The sequence below is a fragment of the Typopeltis vanoorti genome, chromosome 23 (assembly GCF_054136105.1).
Source record: "Typopeltis vanoorti isolate ZY-2024b chromosome 23, IOZ_Tvanoo_1.0, whole genome shotgun sequence".
NCBI classification, from domain to species: Eukaryota; Metazoa; Arthropoda; class Arachnida; order Uropygi; family Thelyphonidae; genus Typopeltis; species Typopeltis vanoorti.
This window is the reverse complement of record NC_143571.1, coordinates 2,992,158-3,018,655: the sequence shown is the minus strand read 5'-3', so window position 1 is coordinate 3,018,655 and position 26,498 is coordinate 2,992,158. Positions and strand designations below refer to the sequence as shown.

The 26,498-nt window shown below is 38.0% G+C and overlaps 1 protein-coding gene across 7 annotated transcripts in view; it reads left to right on the top strand.

Moving 5' to 3' along the window:
• The first annotated feature begins 1,567 nt into the window (after positions 1-1,567).
• Positions 1,568-26,498, top strand: part of Usp30 (ubiquitin specific protease 30) — a 252,115-nt gene continuing 227,184 nt past the window's right edge. For 5 of the 7 annotated variants that reach the window (XR_016550340.1, XR_016550341.1, XM_090413154.1 and 2 more), the window contains exon 1: positions 1,568-2,025. Coding sequence is in view for 5 of the 7 variants with exons in the window: in XM_090413154.1 (XP_090269280.1) it covers positions 1,920-2,025 (106 nt within the window). In the remaining 2 variants the exon portion in view is untranslated. Of the gene's footprint in view, positions 2,026-2,391; positions 2,438-2,784; positions 2,825-26,498 lie in introns of those variants that run through there. The other 2 variants (XM_090413152.1, XM_090413153.1) reach the window with 2 other exon arrangements.

Genomic DNA, 26,498 nt, shown 5'->3' with positions numbered 1-26,498 from the left:
AGAAAAGCTTGTGTGTGAGGTATAACGAAGTGAAAAAACGTTCAACAGCTATTTTATGAATGCTTTAAATAACAGTAGTCTGTAATTTAAAAAAAATATAACATTGCGAATTTGTGAACAAAATTTGATTGGTAAAATACGTTTTTTTTTATAATCTTATATACCAAGAAAGATATAAATTGAATTGTAGTCACCACTGGAGGAACTGTTTCTAAGCCTTTTGTTTTGACTGGTTCAACAGGTAGTTGATCTCTGACATGGACAAGCGGGTTTTTCGTAATGTAAACTCAAGAAAATTGACCGTAGAATTCACACTATTTTAGACAATAACATATCGTGTTAGCAGGCCCGTACTTACCCTTTTTCCTAGGCGGACGGGGCCCCGAGGACTAGAGTGCTCCAGGACGACTCTCAAATTATTATTGTTATTATCTGACACCTCCAGGGAATCCAAGGACTCATCGAGGGAGAGTGTGCCAACAGCATCGAACGAAATCCTTTCCAACTACTAACTACCCTAAAACTTGCTTAACTTTTTGCAAGACATTAGTATCAGAGGCTCTACCTATTTTTTTGGTCTCTAAACTGGCCCAATTTTTCTGAACCCCCAGCTAGAGCCTCATGTGCCTGTGCATAAGTACCACCCTGCATGTTAGGGAACACGAGATGCCAGAACTTGTTTGTCAGTCTCTTTATTATTATTATTATTATTATTATTATTATTATTATTATTATTATTATTATGTAACACCTCCAGGGAGTCCTAAGACTCATCGAGGGAGAGTGTGCCAACAGCATCGAACGATTGATTCCCTTCCAACTACTAACCACGGTCAAACTTGCTTAATTTTTTGCTGAGCCATTAGTAGCAGAGGCTCTACCAATCGACCAACCTTTGCTCATTGGATGGCCCTTAAAATTAGTGATAGTCTTGGATATATCACCACCTGTAGCAAATCAGAGATAGCTGATTTGCTACCGGTTGAGATTGAACTACCCATCATTCACCTCAAGTCAAATATTGCTACAACAGCCTCGCCTACTCCCTGTAAGGAAATAAAAAGTAGCCAGCTGATTTTTTTATTTTATTTTATTTTTATTTTTATTTTATTCAACCTTCAGAAAGGTTGAAGGGTCTAAATTTTATGGATAGAAATTATTTCCAACACAAAATGGCTTTTTTAAAAAAATTAAATCGGAATGCAAATAATGTTACGAAATGTTTCTATTACAAACAAAGCAAATAAGAAAATAAATAAGATTTTTTTATACCATTGTACATGGTGTCAATTTACAATTTAAAAAGTGAATATCAGCTGAATTCTTTTGTCTCAGATTCATGAAGCTTAGTGGCTTAATCTTTGGTACTAGTATTTCAAAAAGAAAATCATTTATTTTAAACTAGTCAAAGTTATATACATCAGTTGTCTCTATATCAATCAATTGCTTAAGTTTCCAAACCTAGAATTAAGTTACAGTTACCACTTTTCAATTATTATCAATTTTACTGTTTTTTAAAATACTTAACCGATAGATGGCCATACTCTCTTACGATATGCAACGAGCAACTCAGAATTTTAGGGCTTATGAAATCACGCGATTTACAGCTGTGTGTTGTTTGTTTGAATGCTATAAGGAATTAATTTTATGGAAACGAAACTTTATTATGTTTTTTATTAGTGTATTAATATCATTGGATTATTTTTATGCATATAAAAATGCAATAGTAGACAACACTGGCGTAATGTAATCTGTCGTGTGTGAAAGTTGTGGGATTAGCTGTTTGTAAATAAACTATGTAGAAAAATGACGAAATTTTTAGTACACCTTTCTACCATGCGAATATACCCTTTCTGAATGTTTCGTTAGCGGCTTATCTATTATATATTGCATTCTGACGTTAATTTATTTTATACAATATGGACAGTTCACGAATTTGGTTATTAGCAGGTTTTACTGCTATTACAGCGGCTGGAGTATATATTTTATGGGGACCAAGTCAAAGGCCTAAGAAAAGGCGCAAAGGTAAGTAAAAATTCAGTAATTTATGAGTGAATTTCCCAATTTGGGAGGGAAATAATATAATTATTACTGTTGAGAACTCTGCTTAAGTGGATGGATGTTTCAGCTGAAGTTAAATAATTCTGTGTAGTTTGATTCTTGATTCGAACGAAGGTATTCTGCATCGAAGACTAAAAAAAAAAACCAGCAAGTGTTGAGAAACAACCTTCCGAAATATGGATACTACGTAACTTTCAGTTTATAACATATAAACTGAAAAAAAAAAAAAATGAAACGTATGTAACTAATGAAGACAGGAAATGAAATTTGAGTGCTTTTTTTTTTTTCCCCGGGTCCGGAAGCATCTCTCACGTGTCTTTTCACTACTGCTTTGAGAATAGTAGGCAAATGCTTGATGACCATTACTTCCCAAAAAGTACAATATCTTTACAGTGCTCTTGTTGTCTCTCATTTCTAAATTGTTGTTTATTTATTTTCTTTTTTATTTATTTTAGGTAGAAGAATTTTATAATTATTTTATTTTAGGTAGATAAAGCCTATATTTTATTTCACCTGGTAAAAAAAATCAGCGTTATTTAAATAGTCATCACTAAACGTAAAAATATATTAAAAAATGGAAGAGAGACTGATGGTGGGCTCGTTCTTCAGGCGGCACAAGAAATTGTAAGTCGAATCACGTTTGAATCACTACATGTTAAAAGCGAGACCTTAATTATCAGGCTGTATTAGGTGAACTCGGGACAAGTATACCGAGAATAATTGTTAAAAGAAGTTATTATGCACTTAACATCGTGTTTCCAAGGTCAGTTTCGTAGTTAAAGGAGAATAGTTGTATAAGTTAAATCTTCAGTTGAAAATAATTGTTAGAAATTCTTACTCATCTTCCATCCCTGGAAGTTAGAGTGCTAATGTGATTATGTGAGCAAATTTTTCTTATGACGCGTGAAATGTGTTAAAAGGGCTTTTTCTAAGAGATGAGTAGTTATGAGTTGGGTACCCAAGGTTTGGTGGTATATGGCTTATTGTTAATATATTCACAAACGATTTCTTTTGAGATATTGAGTAAAATTTCTGCCTTTGTTGATGACATGAAGTTGGCAGATTAGTCAGCGTGCACACACACATTCTCTCCCTTCCACCCTCCAGTGTTCCTTATCAATGTAGCCAGATGACCAAATCTGTGGCTTGATTAGTGCCTTTTTTTAGTACTATTTTTTATTGATTATTATTTTTTTTTAATGATAGTCTGTACATCTTTTGTAGAGAATCCTGATGAGTATGGATATGATGTAATGGTTCTACTGTTCATTCCATCTTTTCTGGCTAAAGTACATAACTTTACACTTAGCAAAATTGAAGTTACATCCCATTCTTCATCCCAAAGCACCAAATTATTCACATCCTCTTGCAGTGACATCATATCATGTTGGAAGTTTAATGGAGTATAAACAGCACTAGGAAAGGATTCAAAATTATTTTAATTCTTCCAATATTTTGTCTGTCAAAGGAAACATCTTCAGTGAGTACAAATTAGTACTTGTAACTCACACAAAGGCAACACAATACTAAATGAAATACATAGATATAAGACTAGAGTCCTATCTAGGTGGGACACACCCTCTGTGGACATTTGTAGAGGTCTCAGTTGTAAATTGGGATCTCTGAGGATTAATATTTTCCAGATGCAAGAAACTTTACAAAATATGGGAAATATTAATCCTAAGAGATCCTAATTCACAACTGTGGCTGCCTAGAGATGCCTACAGAGGGTTCCTCACCTAGATAGAACTCTAGTCTTATATCCATGTGTGTTTCATTTAGTATTGTATTGCTGTGTATATGTGTTACTAGTTTGTACTCCCTGAAGATGTTTTTGTGCCAGAGATGAAATACTGGAATAATTAAAATAGTTTTCAATCTTTTCCCAGTGCTGTTCATACTCCATTAAACTTCAAACACGATTTCTTCCCAATATTTAGGCCTTAACACACAGATTACATCATAAGAAAACTTCCTGATATTACTCATTCGAATTTAACATCATCAGCAAACCACTGAATATCTCCTCTCAAACTGTATAGAGGAGAATCTAAGTCAATGGTGTCCAACTATAGGCAAGTGTATGTATGTATCAGGCGTAGTGCTAAAAGTATTAGAGAGGTTGGTTAGAGACAGAATACAAACTTGGAGTGACAAGAATGAAAATCTTTCAGAAGAGCAGAATGCATTTGTTAGAGGGAGGTCTTGCGTTAGTAACTTGGTAACATTTTATAATAAGATGCCTAGTATATTGGACAAAGGAGCTTTTGCTAAAACATTTGAAAAAGTACCATGATATACTGTTGAAATTGAGTTGACTACCTGGATACCGGGATAGATGACTGATAGCAGCCAACCAGTTGTGTATGAGGGTGTAATGTCTAGAAAAAGGAAAGGGATGCGGAGGGTTCCTCAGGGTTTTATTTTGGGACCATTATTAATATTTCAATTTAAAATTTTTGGATGTGTGGAATGAGTTTGAGGGAAGGATAAATTTGTATATTATAGCAAGTATGTTTACACTTGAATGCATTTGGTATCAGGAGCCTAGAAAAATTATTAATTGATATGAGACCTAACACAGAGTCGGGAAATTTAAATAATGATGGGAAGATTGGTGAAAAATCTGTGTATAAGAGCGACAATGTTATGTCTCTCTGTTAATCAGTGGTGAATTCTCCATGCTTGCTGCGCAAGCTCATTAATTGAGAAAGAAGTAATATTTATTTGTTAATAAATGCATGCATTTATAAGCATTCCATTTAGGCTTTTATTTTTGTAGACAAGATGTTTTAAGCTTGCATGACAATAATTGACCTTTGCATTGTGTATCGAAGGCCAGCGCTAGTCAAGTTGCCTTGGCTTGCTCAGTTGTTGGAGCATCTAGGTCCTCGCTTCAGCACTGTGATTTCATGCGCACGCATAGCCAATTACGCTCCCTCCACGTCACTTCACCCTGTTGCTTAAACACAGGCCATAGGCAGTCAAAGTAGCTCTAGCCAACCATTACAAGTGTGCATGTTGCTTGGGAAAATTAAGTTACAACCAACTTTTTATGACTATGCTGTTGACCAGTTCATAAAGAAGAACTGTAGGGTAGAATTTGTATTCAAGTAGCTAAATAGAAAGAGATAGCATATCATTTGTAAAATAAATGTTGTATTTCTATAATTAAATGTACATAAATTTCTAAATACAGGTAACCCTCATATAATGAAGTGAAAATGGATGTGCAGAACCATTTTCACTTCAAGGAGGGGGGAAGTGGATATCCAGACATCAGTGAGACAGTTGAGTGTAAAAATGTATATAATGTACCTGAGCCCAAAAAATGGGGGGGGGGGGGGTGGGGGGGGGGGGGGGTGGGGGGGGGGGGGGGTGGGGGGGGGGGGGGGTGGGGGGGGGGGGGGGTGGGGGGGGGGGGGGGTGGGGGGGGGGGGGGGTGGGGGGGGGGGGGGGTGGGGGGGGGGGGGGGTGGGGGGGGGGGGGGGTGGGGGGGGGGGGGGGTGGGGGGGGGGGGGGGTGGGGGGGGGGGGGGGTGGGGGGGGGGGGGGGTGGGGGGGGGGGGGGGTGGGGGGGGGGGGGGGTGGGGGGGGGGGGGGGTGGGGGGGGGGGGGGGTGGGGGGGGGGGGGGGTGGGGGGGGGGGGGGGTGGGGGGGGGGGGGGGTGGGGGGGGGGGGGGGTGGGGGGGGGGGGGGGTGGGGGGGGGGGGGGGTGGGGGGGGGGGGGGGTGGGGGGGGGGGGGGGTGGGGGGGGGGGGGGGTGGGGGGGGGGGGGGGTGGGGGGGGGGGGGGGTGGGGGGGGGGGGGGGTGGGGGGGGGGGGGGGTGGGGGGTTTCATAGCTTATATGTTTTCTTAACTTACACGAATTATCTGAATTAAATAAAAATATATTTTTTATTGGATATGCCATTGTTGTTTATATAATTTAAAAAAAAAAAAACGAGTTCTGAACATAACCCTACTTTTTCTATGTGATCTGAGACTCGCATAACGCGATTTATATAACGCGGCATTTCTGCGGAACCTAACATCCGCGTTATATGAGGGTTACCTGCACATGGTTTTAAATGGTCAGTAAGTCATTATTCTGCTAATCAGATTTCAATCACACCAGGGGAGAATTCTCCATGCTTGCTGTGCAAGCTCATTAATTGAGAAAGGAGTAATATTTATTTGTTAATAAATGCGTGCATTTATAAGCATTCTATTTAGGCTTTTATTTTTGTAGACAGAAGATGTCTTAAGCTTGCGCGGCAATAATTTTGCTTTGTGTTGTGTATCAAGTGCCGATGCTTACTCGTCTAGTGAAAGCTACCCTGGCTTGCTCGGTTGTAGGAGCGTCCAGGTCCTTGCAGCATTACTGTAATTTCATGCACCTGCATAGCCATTTCACGTCGTGTCACTCTGTTGCTTAAACACAGGCCATACGCAGCCAAATTAGCTTTAGCCAGTGAGCTTCAGCCAGCCTTTACAAGTGTGTGTTGCTTGGGAAAATTCAGTTACAACCAACTTTTTATAAGATGTTATTGTCCAGTTCATAAAGAACCATAAGGTAGAATTTGTATTCAAGTAACTAAATTGAAAAAGATAGAATATCATTTGTAAAATAAATATTGTATTTGTATGATTAAATGTACATAAATTTCTAAATATATAGTTTTAAAGGTCAGTAATTCATTATTTCGCTAATCAGACTTCAATCACCTCTCACTCCCTGAATGATAACAAGAGCTAGCGTGAATTTCAAGACCAGCATTCGCCCATGCTGTTAATGATGAGAAAAGGCATTATCATGGAAATGATTATAAGGAGAAAATGATTGATGCATGTCCAGTTTGGGCCTATCAAGCATGTGCAAGGATGTCTGCCTAAGGCACTAAATAAGAACAGAGATCTGAAAGTTATCCATCTGTGTTATGCAGACTATGGAGAATAGTATACAGAAAAGCATGCAGGTAACATGCATGTCTGTACGCAAATGCTAGGAGTATAAAGAACAAATGGGTGATTTTTTTTACCTAGCAAATATATTATGACCTCAGATTATTGGCATTAGTGAGACCTGGCTCTCAGAAGCAGATGTAATAACTGGTATTAAGTCTAAAGGGTACAGTATGTTTAGGAAGGTTACACAAGAGAGGAGAGCAGGGAGTGTGATGCTAATATCTGTAATTTGTGTCCAATTAAGGTAGAAATCTGACTGCAATGCGTAACAATTTTCCATGTGTCAGTAAATTTGAAGCCATCTGGTGTGAGGTAGTCTAATAAAATCAAATACATAGTGGGATGTTGTTACAGACCTAGTGGATTAGTTGTTAGAAATGAAGAAAGGCATTACAATATTAAAGCAAACATCCATGCCCACGGTGGGACTTGAACCACAGCGTTTTGACTGGAGAGCTGATATGCTAACCACTTGGCCAACCAGGCTAGCTTTATGGAGCTGTTGCAAAACTTCCTCAAGCAACACATAGCAGAAGGAACTCAAGCTCAAAGAGTGTTAGATTTGATTACAGTGTCAGAGGAGTTTCAGTTAAAGATAACTATTCTGTCTCTGGTTGGTGACCATGCAGTACTCACTTGGGAAGTGACCATCTGAGGAGTATGCTGGGTTGTGCACCATGTATTAATTGTTGGATGGGAAGGATATCAACAGTACATGGGAAGCGTTTAACAATAGGGTAGGAGTAAAAGGGATGTGCAATCTTATTGAGCAAGAGATTCATAAGAAAAAGATGTGGAAGGAATACCATCTGCATAAAGACTGTCAATAATGAAAATTATAAGGAGTAGGCCAGAAGAGTTACAACTGTTGTACAGAAAGCTAAGTCTGAGTATGAAAAGAAACTTGCTCTGCAAGCTAAACAGAATAAAACAAAAAATAAATTATCATTATGCTGCAAATAAAAGGAAGAATGAATATGAAAGAATTACTGTACTGAATGCAGATTGTGTGTAGACGACAGATACAAAAGAGATTGTTCAACTAATCAGTGTCCATTTTGCTCTCGACCTAGTGTAGTAGCCAGCAAAGGTTGGTTGATTGGTAGAGCCTCTGCTACTAATGGCTCACACATAAAGTTAAGCAAGTTTGAGCACAGTTAGTAGCTGGAAGGGGTTCAGTCGTTCAATGCGGTTGGCACACTCTCTCTCGATGAGTCTTTGGACTCCCTGGAGGTGTCACAATAATAATAATTTAGTTCACTGCTATCTCTTCATTGAATGAAGAAACTCAGGTTTATGAGAAGATGATACTAGAGTTGTTGCAAAAACTGAATAAGAATTTGGCAATAGAGACTGATATCAGCACAGATGCTAAAAGTGTTCAGCTGAGCACTGGCTATTCCTTTGACCAGGCTACATAATTTGAGTCTCAGAACAGAAGATTCCACATGTGTGGAATGGTGGTGATGTTGGAAAAGTTAGTTAGGGCTCTCATACAGAAATGGGTTGACAGAGAATCTATACTTTGCACTGAACAGCATAGGTTTACTAAGGGAAGGTCATGTTTGAACAACTTGCTTTCATCCTGTAATAATGTTGCCATTGAGTTAGACAAAGGGAATGGATAGAGCATGATAGGTTTTGGATTTTGCTAAGGCTTTTGACAGAATACTGTATGAAAGACTATTGCATAAATTAGAGAATATGGGATTGGATTATAAAATATTAGTATGGATAAGAGGATGACTGATTGACATATCAAGAAGTAGTATATGAATGATGTGAGTCAGCAAGATTTAAGATAACCAGTGGTACCACAAGAATCGGTTCTTAGTCCATTGTTATTCAATCTATACATTCAAGACATTGGAAAGGATTTGACAGGAGCATTATAGCTATTTGCTGATGTTTCAAAAACTTGTTGAATGATTTTTTTATTTCTTTGTGGTTACCACCCATGAAATGTTATTAGTAAACCTATAGTATTCTTGTGCTGTGGGTGTGCTAAGAATTTCTTTTCCCAATGTTTATCAATTTTTATATATTTTTGTAATTTTTTTAAAATTTATTTTTACATCATCATCATCATCATCATCAAATTCCTGCCATGTACCCTCAAGGGGTGTACAGGATATGACAGTACTACATGAAAAAATTACATCATTACTAACTTCCTATCTACAATTTTCCTCCAAATCAGTCTGTTACTTGTCAAGACTCCAACATTATCAGATCTTATATTTCTATCGTCTAAGGCACTTTGTACCGTATCAATCCACCTATATCTTGGTCTACCTCTGGGTCGTTTTCCTGCCAACCTGGCAGAGAACACTTGTTTTGCTAATCTTTCCTCTCCCATTCTATTTAAGTGACCATACCATCTGAGATTAGCTCTGCTAACGCATTCCTGGATGCTGACAATGTCAAGTTCTTTCCTAATATCCTCATTTTTAATATGATATTGCCGTTGATGCCATCTGTTCACGCCTCTAATCTTTCTCAGGACTCTCATATCTGCGGTCTCTAGTCTTTGGTCAAGTGTTTTACTTCTGACCCAGCTCTCAGATCCATAAGTTAAAATTGGTTTGAACACAGTCTTGTATACAGCTAATTTAGTGTTCCGACTAATTTCTTTCTTATTCCATATGAATTTATTCAATTGACTTCCCACGATACCAGCTTTGCTGATTCTGTTGTCTATTTCTATATTTAGTTTACCATCTTCAGTAAAAATTGTGCCTAAGTAGCTGAAATGTTTTACTTGTTCCACAGGTTCTCCATTCACAACACAGTTGACATTTTCAATGATTCTGCCTATTTTCATTGTCTTTGTCTTTTTATTGCTGACCTTCATACCATATCTATTACAACAGCTATTCAATTTAGTCAGAGAATCTTGCAGACTTGTAGCGGATTTATTTAGAAGTATAACATCATCCGCATAAAGCAAAGAGCTGACATTAACATCTCCAATTTTGATATCAGGTTTAATACCACATTCCTTCATAATGTGATCCATATAGATAATGAATAACAGAGGGGATAATGTACATCCTTGTCTCACACCAGATTTAACATTAAACCATCTTCCTGTACTTCCTTCAATTCTAACTGCTGACTCACAACTCAAATAAAGACTAAATATTGCTTGATATAATGCCCCATTGACACCATATAACTGCAGCGTATTGAATAGATTCTCTCTTGGCACCTTGTCATATGCCTTTTCCAAATCGACAAAACTTAAATACAGATCTTTGTTATATTCCCATGCTTTCTCGACTATTTGTCGTAAAGTGAAGATCTGATCCTGACAGCCTCTATTTGGCCTGAATCCAGCTTGTTCTTCACCAAGCTTTTCTTCCACAATTCTTCTCAACCGTTTCTCAAGTATACTTGCATAGATCTTGCCAGGAACACTCAGTAGGGAAATACCTCTGTAATTCTCACATTCGGTTTTATTTCCCTTTTTATATATGGGTACTATGAGAGCTCTACTCCAATCATCGGGAATTCGTCCCTCTGTCCAGGCTTTCTGAACTATGCAGTGCAACCACTGTAAGACTCTTATACCACCATACTTCAGCATTTCTGGTCGAATATCATCTACTCCTGCTGCCTTTCCACATTTCAAGCCTTTGATGGCTTTTTCTACTTCAAGTATAGATATGTATTCCTGATTGCATGCCTGGTCAGTGTTTTTTATCACTGTGCTGTCATCACTGCTTGTTTCATTTAGCAGTTTTTCAAAGTAATTACTCCATACTTCAAGGATATCTTTTTCTCCTGTTTTCATTTCACCTTTATCATCTCTAATTCCTTTTACAGTACTCTTTCCTCCATTCCTAAGCTTCTTCAACAACCTCCAGAATATTTTGCCACCTTCTTGATATTTATTTTCTATATTCTTGCCAAAGTCCTCCCATGACTTTTGTTTAGCTAGTTTTACACACTGTTTAGCTTTCTTACATTTGTCTCTGTATTCTGTAAGAGTAAAAGCTGACTTATTTGCCAGGAACTTTTGATATGCTTTCTTCTTTTCCTTCACTGCCTCTTTAACTTCCTGTGTCCACCAGGGAGTTCTGATTTTTTTATCTTTGCACACAACCTCACCACATGCCTCTCTGGCAGAATCAATCAATGTTTCCTTCAGAGTTTGCCACTGAATCTCCAAGGTTTGATTCCTGTTCTCAAACTCTTTCATTTTCTTTTCAATAATATTTCTGTATTTTAGTCTACAGTTTACATCTGAGAGCTGCTCAACTTTTATTCGCTTTAAAACTTTCTTACATGTTATTCTTTTCAATATGAAATTTAATTTTATTCTGCTTAAGACTAAATAGTGATCACTTCCAATTTCAAATCCTCTGTACACTCTGGTGTCCTGCACCAGGGAGAAAACATGACTATCAACAATAACATAGTCAATGAGACTTTTCTTATTCCTAGCCTCTTCTCTCCATGTGAATTTGTGCACATTTTTATGTTGGAACATGGTGTTAGTAATAACCAGTCCATGTCCTGAGCAGAAATCCAACAGATATTTGCCATTATTATTAGCTTTACTCTTTTCTCCAAATTTTCCCAAAATATTTTTGTATGTCTCACAATCATTTCCTACTCTGCTATTTAGATCCCCAACAAGGACCAACTTTTCCTTTTTCATTGTGTCAGTTGCTTTTTCTAAAGCCTCAAAAAATTCCTCCACTTCTACCTTAGTAGAACCTTCTGTGGGACCATAGGCACAAATAAGTCTCATTGTCCAGTTCCCCATTCTCATATTTGCCCACATTACTCTACTTGAGACTGACTGCCATTCAAGAAGATTAGCCTCGTATTTTGTGTTGAATACTATGGCTACTCCTTCTTTTCCTTGATTGTTATTGCCTGAATATAACATTTTGTATTTATTGCTCAGAAAGATCTCACCAGTTTTGGTCTTTTTTGTTTCAGTCACCCCTATTATGTCGATCTGGTACTTTACATACTCTGGAAACCACATGTGGAACTTTTTTAAGTCACTTCAGGTGTTGTCTCACACTGGGCAATGAAATTCATAAACAAACATCCATGCCCACAGTGGGATTTGGACCCACAACCTGCTAGTTGGAGAATTGGTATGTGAGCCACTTGGCCAACCAGACCGGTGCACTGGAATTATGGGAATGTGAAAATGGCTGTCAGCTCAGTGTTAATAATATCATGCATTTGGTGTGATTAGATATCTACTGTCAATATTATATTGGTGAGATTATACTAGAAGAAATTGATCAGGCTAGGGATCTTGGAGTTTCAAGTTATTGTTCCTCTGTACCGAGCCTTGATAAGACCTCATTTCGACTACTGTGCCCAGATTTGGTCACCTAGGTTTCATCTTGATGGGGAGGAGGTGGAGAGGATCCAGAGGCGAGTGACCAAGATGATAGCAGGTCTATGGAATGAACCTTATGAGAACAGGTTGAAGATTTGTGGGTTGCAGAAATTGGTTGATAGGCGGAGAAGGGGAGATATGATTGAGACATTCATATTGCTAAAGGGTTTCTGTAGGATTAATTCAGAGGATATTTTTGAGATCAGGACTGTTGGTGAGAGAACTAGGGGACATCTATGGAAGCTGGGCAACAGTGTGGTTAGCAATGGTGTTAGGAGTGGTGAATTAGTGGAATAAGCTGCCAGAGTCTGTTGTGGGTGCTGTGACAGTGAGTGAGTTCAAGGCAAGGTATGATAGATACTGTGAGAATGTCAAATAGTTGTGTGGATATGATGTTTAGGGCCTCCCTCGATGAGTCTGAGGACTCCCTGGAGTCGCCCGTAATAATAATAGTAAGTCGTTTATCTTCTTGAAATAGTCTTAATCATATCTCCCCTTCTCTGCCTATCAACCAATTTCTGCAACCCACAAATCCTGTGAACTTCCATTAATCATTAGGCTCACTGATAGTAACATATACTATAGAGTGAAAATCAGATAGCAGTGTTTTTGAACAAGTTTTTAATTTAAAAGAAAATTATAATGATCAACATTATTCAGAAATAAACATCAAAGAATGATTACAAAGGCAGAAAAAAATGTCATCAAAGAAGAAACTTGCATTGGTGTACTGAGGCATTATCCAGTTCTTGCTGTTGTCTTTTTTGAACAGCTGGAGGTTATAGTTTGTGGAAACAACATGACCTGAGCCAAAGAAACAGGTAGATGGAATAAAAGAGAACAAAGAAAAGTTGGTTCAGTAGGTTTGAAACTAGAGAGTATGATTTCTTTGGAGCCTCTGTAGCTCAGTCGGTTTTGATGATGATCTTCAGTTGGAAAGACCTGGGTTTGAATCCTGGCTATGATGTAAAGAACCTTTATCAGGACTTTTCAATTGAAGGTGAGTTAGCTGGTCTCACATGGAGGTAGCAGTGTGTTTTCTCCTGGAAACTTGGGTTTTTCATTCTGTATGCAGGCAAACCAGCCAGAACACACAATTGACATACAAGTACACTTATAGGGCTAATGAATGAACTTGTCCTGAAATTATGGCTATGAAATCCAAGGATACTTTGGATGGTTACAGGTGCTTAACAGCTATAGAAGTAAAGTAGAGTTTCTCTTTTGTACACTACTCTCTTTATTCTGGGGAATCCAGGAAATTGTAATATATTAAGAGAATGACAATTATTTTTTATTGTTCAAGTGATGACATTGTTTTGGAATTTAGTTAATTGTTTATACATTGTTGGAAGTTTATTTTCCACTTGTTTAGACTATAATAAATTTAGTTTAATCCTTTATCCAAGTGTAAGCAAACAAATTTTGTGCCTGAAGTATCTTCAGGACTGAGGCAACTCATAGTAAAGATGGACCAAGCTCTCATCACTCCTTGTGTCAGTATATCCCATAATGCAAAGCACATCTTCTTGTTGACATGTATAATGCTATGCATTAATGGAAGGGCCACTACTCAGACTGGTTTCAACCTTCATTGAGGTCTCGTCAGTGGGAGCCAGACCCAGAAGTGGTGATACTAAGGCAGAAGCAATGGAGAGGTCATATTAACATATACGAGTTGCCAAAAGGTGTACCACCTTATTATTAAATTACTCTGGAGTTCGAGAAAGATGTTGGAAGTTTATTTTCCTCTTCGTTAGACTATAATAAATTTAGTTTAATCCTTTATCCAAGTGTAAGCAAACAAAGTTTGCGCCTGAAGTATCTTTAGGACTGAGGCAACTCGTAGTAAAGGTGGACCAAGCTCTCATCACTCCTTGTCTCAGTATCTCCCATAATGCAAAGCACATCTGATGTGCTTTGCATCATCCTTAAAGGATTGCTGAAACATAACAATAGTTTCAGCTGCAGTTTTAACCAAAAATAAAATAAAAAAATTTCACACACACTCCCTGTTCCTTGTGGTCAGCCATCACAAAATTGCCAAACTCGCTTGTAACCACTAACAAAAGAAGCAGCCAGAACAGTGAACCAGTTCACACAGGATGACACCACTTGCCAGACTGATGCAGGAAACTGCACACTCACAATTCCTATCTGCATTATCCGCAACTAGAAAATTCATGTGCACCAAGTTGAGATTCTAGTTATTTTTGTCTATCCCTCATACTATATTTCTACTATATAATTCTACTCTGCTAAGTTGCTTCGGCTATTACCAATTACTATTAATTAAAATCACTCTTCCCCTTGTTCACTAACTCAGTTTGCCTGTAGATTTCTTCATCACCACCACCACCCTCTACTTTTCTTAGCCTATAGCAACATCCAACTAAATATCTCATCCTGTCAATCTCACTTCAAATCATAGTGCCTCAAAATCAGTCACTATTTCTCCTGCTCCATCTCCACTGTGTATAGACAATTCTACTATCACCAACAGCACTCTTCCTTTTTGTCCTTCCTGTCTTCCTCCCTCCTTTATTTCTATTCATATCACAATTTTTGGTTGAAAAGCTCAATCATTGAAACAGTTTTGTCTTCCTTATTTATGATGCTCTGACATTCACAAATAAATACAAATTCATTTTTAGGCCTATGACCAGTGCTATCCATTTTGCTTCTCGGTTGCGATTTCTTCACATTTGCACATGCCAAGTTACAGCTTATCCTATATACTCCTCAAGCTTACAAACTTCCCTTACATCTTAGGCTATCCAATTCCTGTACTGACCATTCCCATTGTGTGTATGGGAATTCATTCATTACTTCACATGTTCATTACTGTTTTCAACATCCATTCTCTTTATATTATGTCTCCCTGCCCACCTTGACTCCTCCTTGTCAATCTTGAATTCTTGTTCTCTCACCCTCATTTTTTATACTGGTACTGTTGCCATTCACAAGAACTTCAATCTCGCCTCTTCTACTCTCCTAATTTTTAAACGTGTGATACAGAGAAAAAGGGCATTATGGAGGCAGCATAAAAGAACTGGAAATAACCAATTCCATGAGGACTACAAAGACCAGGCAAGGTGAGTGACTTGCTTGTTGAGGTAGCTAAAGTGAGGTATGAACAGCAGTTAGCTAATGAAGCCAAAAAGAATCCTAAGGAGTTATTTCGATATGTAGCCAGCAAAAGAAAGAATGATTATGGAAGGATGACACTGATTAGAGAAAAGGGTATAAAGACAGCTGTTGGGGAAGGTGTGGTGGAGATAATTAATGAGCAGTTGATAAAGGTCTTTCAACCTTGTGAATGTGACTCCATGGAGAGATTAAGAGCAGTTGATGATGGGGAGGAGAGACTGACTGTAAGTGAGCAAGAGGTGTATGGGGAGTTGAGCAAACTAGATGTAAATAAGGCTGTAAACTTGATGATATATCACCACTTATTCTGAAGGAATGTGTCAGGGAGTTGATGCCGGCCTTGAATATTTTTTTAATACGAGTCTTGCACTGGGTCAAGTTCCTAAGGAGTGGAAGGAAGGCAAGATTGTGCCACTTCATAAAGGAGGGGATAGAATTCGAGCATCAAACTATAGGCCTATCTGTGTGTGTGTGTGTGTGTGTGTCAGGTATTGTAGTTAAGTTGCTGAAACTTGTGAGAACTAGGATCCAAAATTGGGTTGACAACAATGGTATTATCTTTGATGGACAGCATGGATTTGCTAAAGGGAGGTCATGTTTTAGTTATTACCATAGGGTGATTGTTTCCTTGGACAGAGGAGAAGGATACACAGTAATATACTTAGATTTCACAAAGGCTTTTGATAGATTATTGCATGATAAGTTGATAGTCAAACTAGAGTGGATGGGGTTGGATATTAGATTGGTGTATTGGATTGGAGACTGGCTATCTGATAGGTATCAACAAGTTGTGTATGGGGGAACGATATCCAGGAAAAGGAAAGTCACTAGTGGTGAGTCTCAGAGGTCTGTTTTGGGACCATTACTGTTTAACTTGTATATTAATGATATTGGTGAAGATTTAGATGGAGATATTCAGTTGTTTGCAGATGATGCAAAGTTGGGATGAACTATGAAGAGTAGAGAAGATGTTGTGGCCTTACAAGAAGACTTGAATAAATTGAGTGATTGGGCATAGAAATGGAGATGTTAGTTCAATGTTGCAAAATGTAAGGTTTTAAAATTTGAAAAACAAAGATGGGATGCAGAATTTATGCTTGGTGAGAATATATTGTTGGTGGTGGAAGAAATAAGAGATCTGGGGGTGATAGTGGATAAGGATCTGAAATTTAGGGGACACAGCCAAAATTGTGAAGACAACACAAAGGCTTCTGGGAATGACGCAGAGGACACTGACTTGTAGAAGTAGGGAGATTCTTGTTCTATTGTCTAAGGCTTTGATTAGACCACACATGGACTATTGTGCCCAGATTTGGTCACCTGGTTTTCAGAAAGACGAAGAGATGTTGGAAAGGGTCCAGAGATGACTGACTAGTTTTATTAAGGTACTTTTTAACCTATAGAATGTCGAGTATGAGGAAAGATTGAGAAGATGCAACTTGCAGAATTTGGTGGACAGGAGGAAGAGGGGAGATATGATAGAGATCTACAAGTTATAAGGGGTTGTTATAGGATCAATGCTGGAGAGGTTCTACAGAAAACAGTGGGAGATCAGGGGAGAACCAGAGGTCATCCCTGGAAACTGCATAAAGTGGGTGTGAGTAGGGGAGTGAGAAGCAGGTTTTTTTTCATGCAGAGTTTTGAATGATTGGAATGTCTTGCCTGAGAGCAAGGTGTTTGCAGAGAATTTGAGTGTGTTTAAAGCACGGTATGATGAGCTGTGTGTGTATGATAAAATGACCTCCCAGGTGAGTCTTTGATTCCATGGGGTCTTGGGTAATAATAATCTTTCACATCATATCTTACTTCCTTGATCTGTTGTTCACATTGCTCATTATGTCCTTTAGCAACAGTCTCTCCAGATGACTCACATCAGATCCATTTAAATGCAATCTGTCACTTTTGTACAATTCCATTCTATAATAATAATGTTTCTCCATAAGTTAGCTATCAACCTGATAGCTAACTTATACAGTGAGCAAGAAGCCATAGTAAGAACAGGTGTTGGATTAATTGATTGGCAGATGCCTACTCTCTCCTCACCTGTTTAGTATCTATGCTGTGGGCATCGTGAATTTAGCATTGGATGAACTTAAGACAGGAATTAGGATAGGTGGCAGATGGATGTGTAATCTGAGGTACACTAATGATACAGTTCTCCTTTGTAATGTCAAGGAAGAACTACGATGAATCCTTGACAAAGTTAATGAAATAGTAAGAACAGAGGACTTCACCTCAATCTTTAAAGGCAGAATTTATGATTCTCAAAGAAAATATAGGCAGTGAAGCTCCTGAGAAACAAGTGTACCTTAATGAAGAAAGAATTGAAGTCAGCAAATTCGAGTACCTGAGATCCATTATTAATGTGAAGAATTGCTGTTCAGAAGATATCAGAAGATTTTTCATCAATCTCCTCATGCCTGAAGACTTGTGACCTTGGCAACAATGTTTCTCCATCTACTTCTGTCTCTTGCCATGGCAGTTGTTTCTTCCAAGGAAGGTCTTGAGATCCTTTGGATTTGATCTATCCATCTTGCTCTTCCTTTACTGCGTTTACCTCCTACTTTTCCTTGCATGACCTTCTCGATGTTATCACCATCTCTTCGTGTATATGGCCAAAATATTGAAGTATCTTCTTGTTGACTATGTCACTCAATCTCTTTTTGATATTTAATTGATTGAGAATACTGACATTGGTTCTTTTATCTATCCATGAGACATTCAACATCCTTCTCCAGCATTCATTCCTTTTAGCCATTCCTAATCTTCTGATTAGGAATGGTTAAAACAGTAGTCAGAGACTTGTTTAAAATCTGGAAGGATGGATATATTTTTACAGGAAAAAAGCTGTGGATTCTGGATGCAGTTTTTTTCCAACAGTGACTTATGGATGTGAGACTTGGAACCTACAGAAGTTATAGAAAAAGGATGGCCACTTTTGAGATGTGGTATTACAGAAGGCTGTTGAGGATATCATAAACGGAAAGGCAGACAAATAAATGGGTGCTAAAAAAGGATTGATAGATCTTTAAGGCACCTTAAGGATATTAACAGAAGTAATCTGAAATGCTTTGGACACAATGAAAAGATGGAAGGAGTAATAGAAGGTAAAGTTCCTGGAAAAAGAGGAAGTGGTAGACAGGTGGATAGTGTCTGGAGTGATGATCTTCAGAGAATTGAAGCCTCTAGAAAAGCATACAATAAGACAATCTGGCAAGGACTAGTGTGGCACTTCACCAAGGAACAGAGTAACCATACGGTATCTGATGATATCCAGTGAATTGATGGATGGAATATAGTACACAGCCTTATATTTTTGCACAAATGCAACACCTTGCGCTTAATAAGATTAAAACCATAACCCCACTCATTTGTCCATGCTATAAGTCCACTGAAATCTTCCTGAAAGGAACATCATTGACGTTGCTCCTTATAATTTACCCCAACTTTGCATCATCAGCAAACAACTGAATATCCCCAGTCATCCCATATGAAATATCATTTATAAACAAATAGCAGGGGGGGGGGCAAGAATAGAACTCTGGGCATGCATCACTGGTTGCCATCCATTTGTTTGAGACACTGCTCCATCATACACAACATGCTGGTTTCATTCAGAAAGCCAATCTATCTAACTGATATGCTATCTATGCTCATCGTCTGCAGCTTGTAAACCAGCTAATGTGGTAATCTATCATGCTTTTGCAGAAGTCCAAGAATATCACTACACACAAAAATAGACATGCTACTCTTTGCAGATGATCAGATCATCTTTGGAAAGACTGAAGACAAACTGCAGAAATCAATCTATAATTTAAATAATATTATACAACAGTATGGCCTGGAAATATCAACAGAGAAAACTAAAGTCATGACTTTTCATGGAATAACCCTGTCAGAAGTAAAATAGTAATAAATAATAAAATAATTGAGCAAGTTAATAATTTCAAATACCTTGGCTGTAAACTATCTTACATAAATGAAATAGATATCGATTTTAAGATGACAAACTTTATAAAAATCACTGGAGTAATTAGCAGAACCTATGAACCTAATTACATACAGAAACACACAAGAGACTTCGAGTCTACAAAACAATAGCCAAACCTACACTATTATATGGAAGTGAGAAATGGACCTTTGGAGAAAGAGATATATAGATATATGAGAAAGAGAATTTATACATGCCAGCCTGGCTGGCTGAGTGGTTAGCATATCCACTCTCGAGCCAAAAGGCTGTGGGTTCAAATCCCACTGTGGGCATGAATGTTTGTGATTGTCTTTGGAAATACTAGTGGTGGTGGTCGGCAGTAGATGGCATTGATATAATTGCGGTCAGTTGGTGGATTGAGTGGCGAAGACAGAGTTATAGAGTAGGTACCCTCCCTCGATGAGTTTTGGACTGCTTGGAGGTGTCTAATAATAATAATATATCATCCATTCTTATAACCTTATTAGCATGCATCTATCCCAATCAACACCTGATTCTTTCACTTCCAATTCTCTTAATAATTGCTTCCATTCTACTTATTGCATAGCATCATTTACAGCAGTATGCTATGTACTGATGAAGTGCTCATTCAATAATTCCACTATATTCTTGCAGTGGTCACTGCTCCCGTGACCACTGCAAGAATATAGTGGAATTCCACCAGTGTTAACCTGCCATAATTATTCTGCCACTTGCTTGCTGAAGAATTCCTTTGAATTATCTTTTGCCTGATCAGTCAATATCCTCTCATACTGTAACTTTTCTTTTTTTACCATGCTCGTCACCTTAGCCTGCACTTTATACTCCTCTTGGATCTGATCACCACCGATTGTATTGTACTTATGTATTATTGTTATGACATCCTCCATGGATTTGTCAGATTCATTGTGGGAGGTTCATTCAGCTGAAAACATTCTATCATACTGAATCTTAAAATCCTTAACACTCCCTGTATTTAACAACATATTCTGGTAAAGCATTTAAAAAAAAAAAAAAAAAATTGCCTAACGCCTTTTTTATTCCCGTATACGGGGAGTAGGCGAGGCCATTTAGCCCTATCTAACTTTCGGAGACTGAGTGAGCAGTTCAATCTCCACTGGTACCAATCAGAGATAGATGGCCCAAGGCTATCACTAATTAAGCGGTACACAGTGAAGAGAGACAGCTCAAATGTGCCACCATCTTGTGGTCCCTAACCCTAACACAATATATTTAATGTCTGAAATAATCTGGATTCTACGGTCGATTTTCTTGAGTTTACGGGACGAAAAACCCGCTTGCCCGTGCCAGAGATCGACTAACTCGGGAACCGGTCGAAAAAAGGCTTAGAAAAATTTCCTCTAGTCGCAGACTAGACTCTAAACCAAGTCTTCCTTCGCGCAGCCAAGCGCCGTGGTGTGCAAACCCCACATCCACTGAGCTACACAGGTAAAGCATTACATTCACTGACAATTCTCTATGTAAAAAATCTACTCCTCACAACCTCCTCTTCACCATACTTATATAATTTCCATGGATGGCCTCTTGTTCTTCCCTCTCTTGTTTTTGACTCTTTATATTCAGTCATATCACCTATTTTTCTCTTATCTACCAAACTCTGCAATCCACATTTCTTCAATCTCTCTTCATAGCCAACATTCAATAGTCCTAATATTGTCTTAGTCACTTGTCTCTGAATCTTCTCAAATGTCTCCACATCACATTTAAAACCATGTGATGAAATCTGAGCATAATAGGCCAAGTGTGATCTGACCAGTGTTTTATACAGTGCAGAATTACCTCCTTATCCCTGCATCTGCATGTTATAGTACTTTGTATCATAGTGGCACTACAATGTGCAGTCTTTGCAACACTTGCAATATGTCTTCTAAACTTCAGTCTACTGTCAACCATCACTCCCAGATCTCAAATTTCATCCACTTCCTGCAGTGCAGCACTATCAATATAGTACACAGCTTTATATTTCTGCACTCCAAAACCTCATCATCAAATTCCTGCCATGTACCCTCAAGGGGTGTACAGGATATGATAGTACTCCATGAAAAATTTACATCATTACTAACTTCCTATCTACAATTTTCCTCCAGATCAGTCTGTTACTTATCTAGACTCCAGTATTATCAGATCTTATATTTCTGTCGTCTAAGGTACTTTGTACCCTATCAAACCACCTATATCTTGGTATTCCTTTGAGTCGTTTTGCTGCCAACCTGGCAGAGAACACTTGTTTTGCCAATCTTTCCTCACCCATTCTGTTTAAATGACCATACCATCTGAGATTAGCTCTGCTAACGCATCCCTGGATGCTGACAATGTCAAGTTCTTTCCTAATATCCTCATTTTTAACATGATATTGCCATTGATGCCATCTGTTCATGCCTCTAATCTTTCTCAGGACTCTCATATCTGCGGTCTCTAGTCTTTGCTCAAGTGTTTTACTTCTGACCCAGCTCTCAGATCCATAAGTTAAAACTGGTTTGAACACTGTCTTGTATACAGCTAATTTAGTGTTCTGACTAATTTCTCTCTTATTCCATATGAATTTATTCAATTGACTTCCTACCACACCAGCTTTATTGATTCTGTTGTCTATTTCCATATTTAATTTACCATCTTCACTAAAAATCGTGCCTAAGTAGGTGAAATGTTTTGCTTGTTCCACAGGTTCTCCATTCACAACATAGTTGACATTTTCAATGATTCTGCCTATTTTCATTGTCTTTGACTTTTTATTGCTGACCTTCATATCATATCTATTACAACAGTTATTCAGTTTAGTCAGAGAATCTTGCAGACTTGTAGCAGATTTATTTAGAAGTATAACATCATCTGCAAAGAGCAGGCATTAACATCTCCAATTTTGATATCATGTTTAATACCACTTTCCTTCATAATGTGATTCATATAGATAATGAATAATAACAGAGGGAATTATGTACATCCTTGTCTCACACTAGATTTAACATTAAACCATCTTCCTGTACTTCAATTCTAACTGTTGACTTACAGCTGAAATAAAGACTAAGTATTGCTTGATATAATGCTCCATTGACGCCATATAACTGTAGTGTATTGAATAGCTTCTCTCTTGGCACCTTATCATATGCCTTTTCCAGATCTAAAAACTCAAATAGAGATCTTTTTTATATTCCCATGATTTCTCCACTATTTGTTGTAAAGTGAAGATCTGATCCTGACAGCCTCTATTTGGCCAGAATCCAGCTTGTTCTTCACCAAGCTTTTCTCCTACAAGTCTTCTCAACCGTTTCTCAAGTATACTTGCATATATCTTACCAGGAACACTCAGTAGGGAAATACCTCTGTAATTCTGACATTCAGTTTTATTTCCCCTTTTATATATGGGTACTATGAGAGCTCTACTCCAATCATCGGGAATTCCTCCCTTTGTCCAGGCCTTCTGAACTATGCAGTGCAGCCACTGCAAGACTTATACCACCATACTTCAGCATTTCTGGTCGAATATCATCTACTCCTGCTGCCTTTCCACATTTTAAGCCTTTGATGGCTTTTTCTACTTCAAGTATGGATATGTATCTCTGACTGTATGCTTGTGGAGTGTTTTTTACCACTGTGCTATCACTGCTTGTTTCATTTAGCAATTTCTCGAAGTACAGTTAAACCCCGAAGTTACGCGGTAGGTGGGACCAACAAAAAGCGTGTAAGTTGAATCCTGTAACTCTGGGTATAATTTTGCATGTAATTTATATATACAAACATACAATTGGGACCAAAGGTTTACAAAAACACCTATATTTTTTAAGAAATATAATCATAATTGTAGTTTTTTTGTACATAAAAAAAAAAAAAAAAAGAGTTATTTCGATGTTGATGGTTTCGTAAAATCTAATAGATTCGTCTGATGGCATAATGTCTTTTTCTTGTCACGCAAAATTTCTTCATAGCAAACTAATGATTTTTTTATTCCTTGCCTTGTGGCTACATTTCATTCTTCATTAGAATCTATGTCCTCCAAAATCTGTAATTGGATTTATAAATCCAAATAAAATTTATAAAACCTTTCTTTTATGATTGTTCTTACTGTGGACTCCTGTAGATCGAACTTCTTTGCTAGCTCACAAATTTTCATTCCACCTTCAAAATCCTTAATAATGTTGAGTTTTGTTTCCAAAGTCAACATTTTTCTTTTCTTGCTAGCTATATCAGAATCGGACTTGCTTCTTTTGGACGACATTATTATTTTTTATGTGATAAAATTTTTATTAAGAACATAACATTAAACAATCGCAAGGTTTGTAGACTATAAAAATCGTGTATGAATGGAGACTCCATGAAACACGTCAGTGCTTGTTCACAGCATGTGCGACACTGGCAAATGCGGCCAGCGCCTGAAAGATACGACTAGTGGTGAAGCATGAAGTGGGATGGGAATACGATGGGAATAACAAACCGCATAACTCCGGATTCGCGTAAGTCGGGGTATGACTGTAATTACTCCATACTTCAAGGATATCTTTTTCTCCCATTTTCATGTCACCTTTATTATCTCTAACTCCTTTTACAGCATTCTTTTCTCCATTTCTAAGTCTCTTCAACAACCTCCGGAATATTTTGCCACCTTCTTGATATTTATTTTCTATGTTCTTGCTAAAGTCCTCCCATGACTTTTGTTTAGCTAGTTTTACACAGTGTTTAGAGTTTCTTACATTTGTCTCTGTATTCTCTAAGAGCACAAGCTGACTTATTTGCATGGAACTTCTGATATGATTTCTTCTTTTCCTTCACTGCCTCTTTAACTTCCTGTGTCCACCATGGAGTTCTGATTTTTCTATCCTTGCAGACAACCTCACCACATGCCTCTCTGGCTGAATCAGGGTTTTCTTCAAGGCTCACTGAATCTCTAAAGTTTGGTTCCTGTTCTCAAACTCTTTCATTTTTTCTTGAATAATATTTGTGTATTTTAGTCTACAGTTCACATCTGAGAGCTGCTCAACTTTTATTCTCTTTAAAACTTTCTTACATGTGATTCTTTTCAATATGAAATTCAATTTTATCCTGCTCAAGACTAAATAGTGATCACTTCCAATTTCAAATCCTCTGTACACTCTGGTGTCCTGCACCAGGGAGAAAACATCACTATCAACAATAACATAGTCGATGAGACTTTTCTTATTCCTTGCCTCTTGTGCACATTTTTATGTTGGAACATGGTGTTTGTAATAACCAATCCATGTCCTGAGCAGAAATCCAACAAATATTTGACATTATTATTAACTTTGCTCTTTTCTCCAAATTTTCCCAAAATATTTTTGTATGTCTGACAATCATTTCCTACTCTGCTATTTAGATCCCTAACAACGACCAACTTTTCCTTTTTCATTGTGTCAGATGCTTTCTCTAAAGCATTAAAAAATTCCTCCACTTCTACCTTAGTTGAACCTTATGTGGGATCATAGGCACAAATAAGTCTCATTGTCCAATTCCCCATTCTGATATTTGCCCACATCACACTGCTTGAGACTGCCTGCCATTCAAGAAGATTAGCCTTGTATTTAGTGTTGAATACAATGGCTACTCCTTCTTTTCCTTGATTGTCATTGCATGAATATAACATTTTGTATTTATTGCTCAGAAAGATCTCGCCAGTTTTTTTTTTTTTTTGTTTCAGTATGTCAATCTGGTACTTTCTAATTCCTCAGCTGGCTCCATTTTTTTTCCATTCTGGCTTTTGTTGATGGTACTGATCTTTAACTTTGGTGATGTTGAGTTGGGGTGTTTTTTCAGATTTGGATTTGTAGTACCAAACTCCTCAACTTTGCATCATCAGCAGACAAATGAAGATCAAAACAAAAAAAAAAAAACTTCATTCAAAAACTTTTAACCTTTTATCTCAACACATTTTCTCTTAAAATATTTAACAATAAAAAAGTAATAAAATAAAATTCTTTAGAAAAAAATTATTTTATGTTAATATACGGAGGCTGTTCAGTAAGTTATGACTATATTTATACAGATAACAGATTACCTTTAATCGTCATCATTTACATGGTCTTTTTCGAAGTAACTACCATGAGATGCGATGCATTTATCCCAACGTTGCATCCACTTCTTAAACATGTGAAAGTCCGTTTTTTGAGAGTTTTCAAAACTGCCTCCACAGCTTTTACACATGCTTTGTTGCTTTCGAAATAGCGGCCTCTTAGTGGTTTCTTGAGCTGAGGAAACAGCCAGAAATCGCACGGTGCGAGATCAGGACTGTATGGAGGGTGTGGTAGGATATCATGTTGTTCTTCTGCAAAACGTCCACTACACCACCAGCAATATGTGGCCTTGCATTATCGTGGTGCAAAAAGAAGCCATTCTTCAGCAATGGACGCTTCCTTTTGACGTGCTGTACCATTGTCCGTAAAACATCCGCATTGTATGAGCCATTTACAGTATTCCCGGGTTCTACAGCGTGTTGGTAAACAACTCCTTCGTAGTTAAAAAACATTATGGTCATAACTTTACCAGCCGATTTTACAGTTTTTGCTTTCTTGGGGGTAGGCAAAGACGGATGCTTCCATTCACTGTTTTGTTGTTTCATTGTAGGGTCATAGTGATATAACCAAGCTTCATCTGCTGTAATGATGTGTTTTAAGAAGTTGTCGCCTTCTCGTTCCAGTCTTTCTTTCCATTCTGTGCACACATCCACTCGATGCTGCATTTGCTCTGGTGTCAAGAGTTTGGGAATCCATCGGGCGCAAATACGTTTCAGTCCCAAATGTTCAGCCATGATTGAGTGAACACTTCCCACAGAAATATTCAGGACAACATGCAGCTGGCATACTGTAATTCTGCGATCCTCCTTGATGAGAATCGCTGCTGTGTTGATTATTGTCTTTGTGATGGACGTTGAAGGTCTTCCCTCACGTTCAAGATCTTCCATATTTTGCCTTCCTTCCTTAAAAGTTTTATGCCAGCGAAAAACACTTGCCCTTGACATTGCTTCATCGTGGA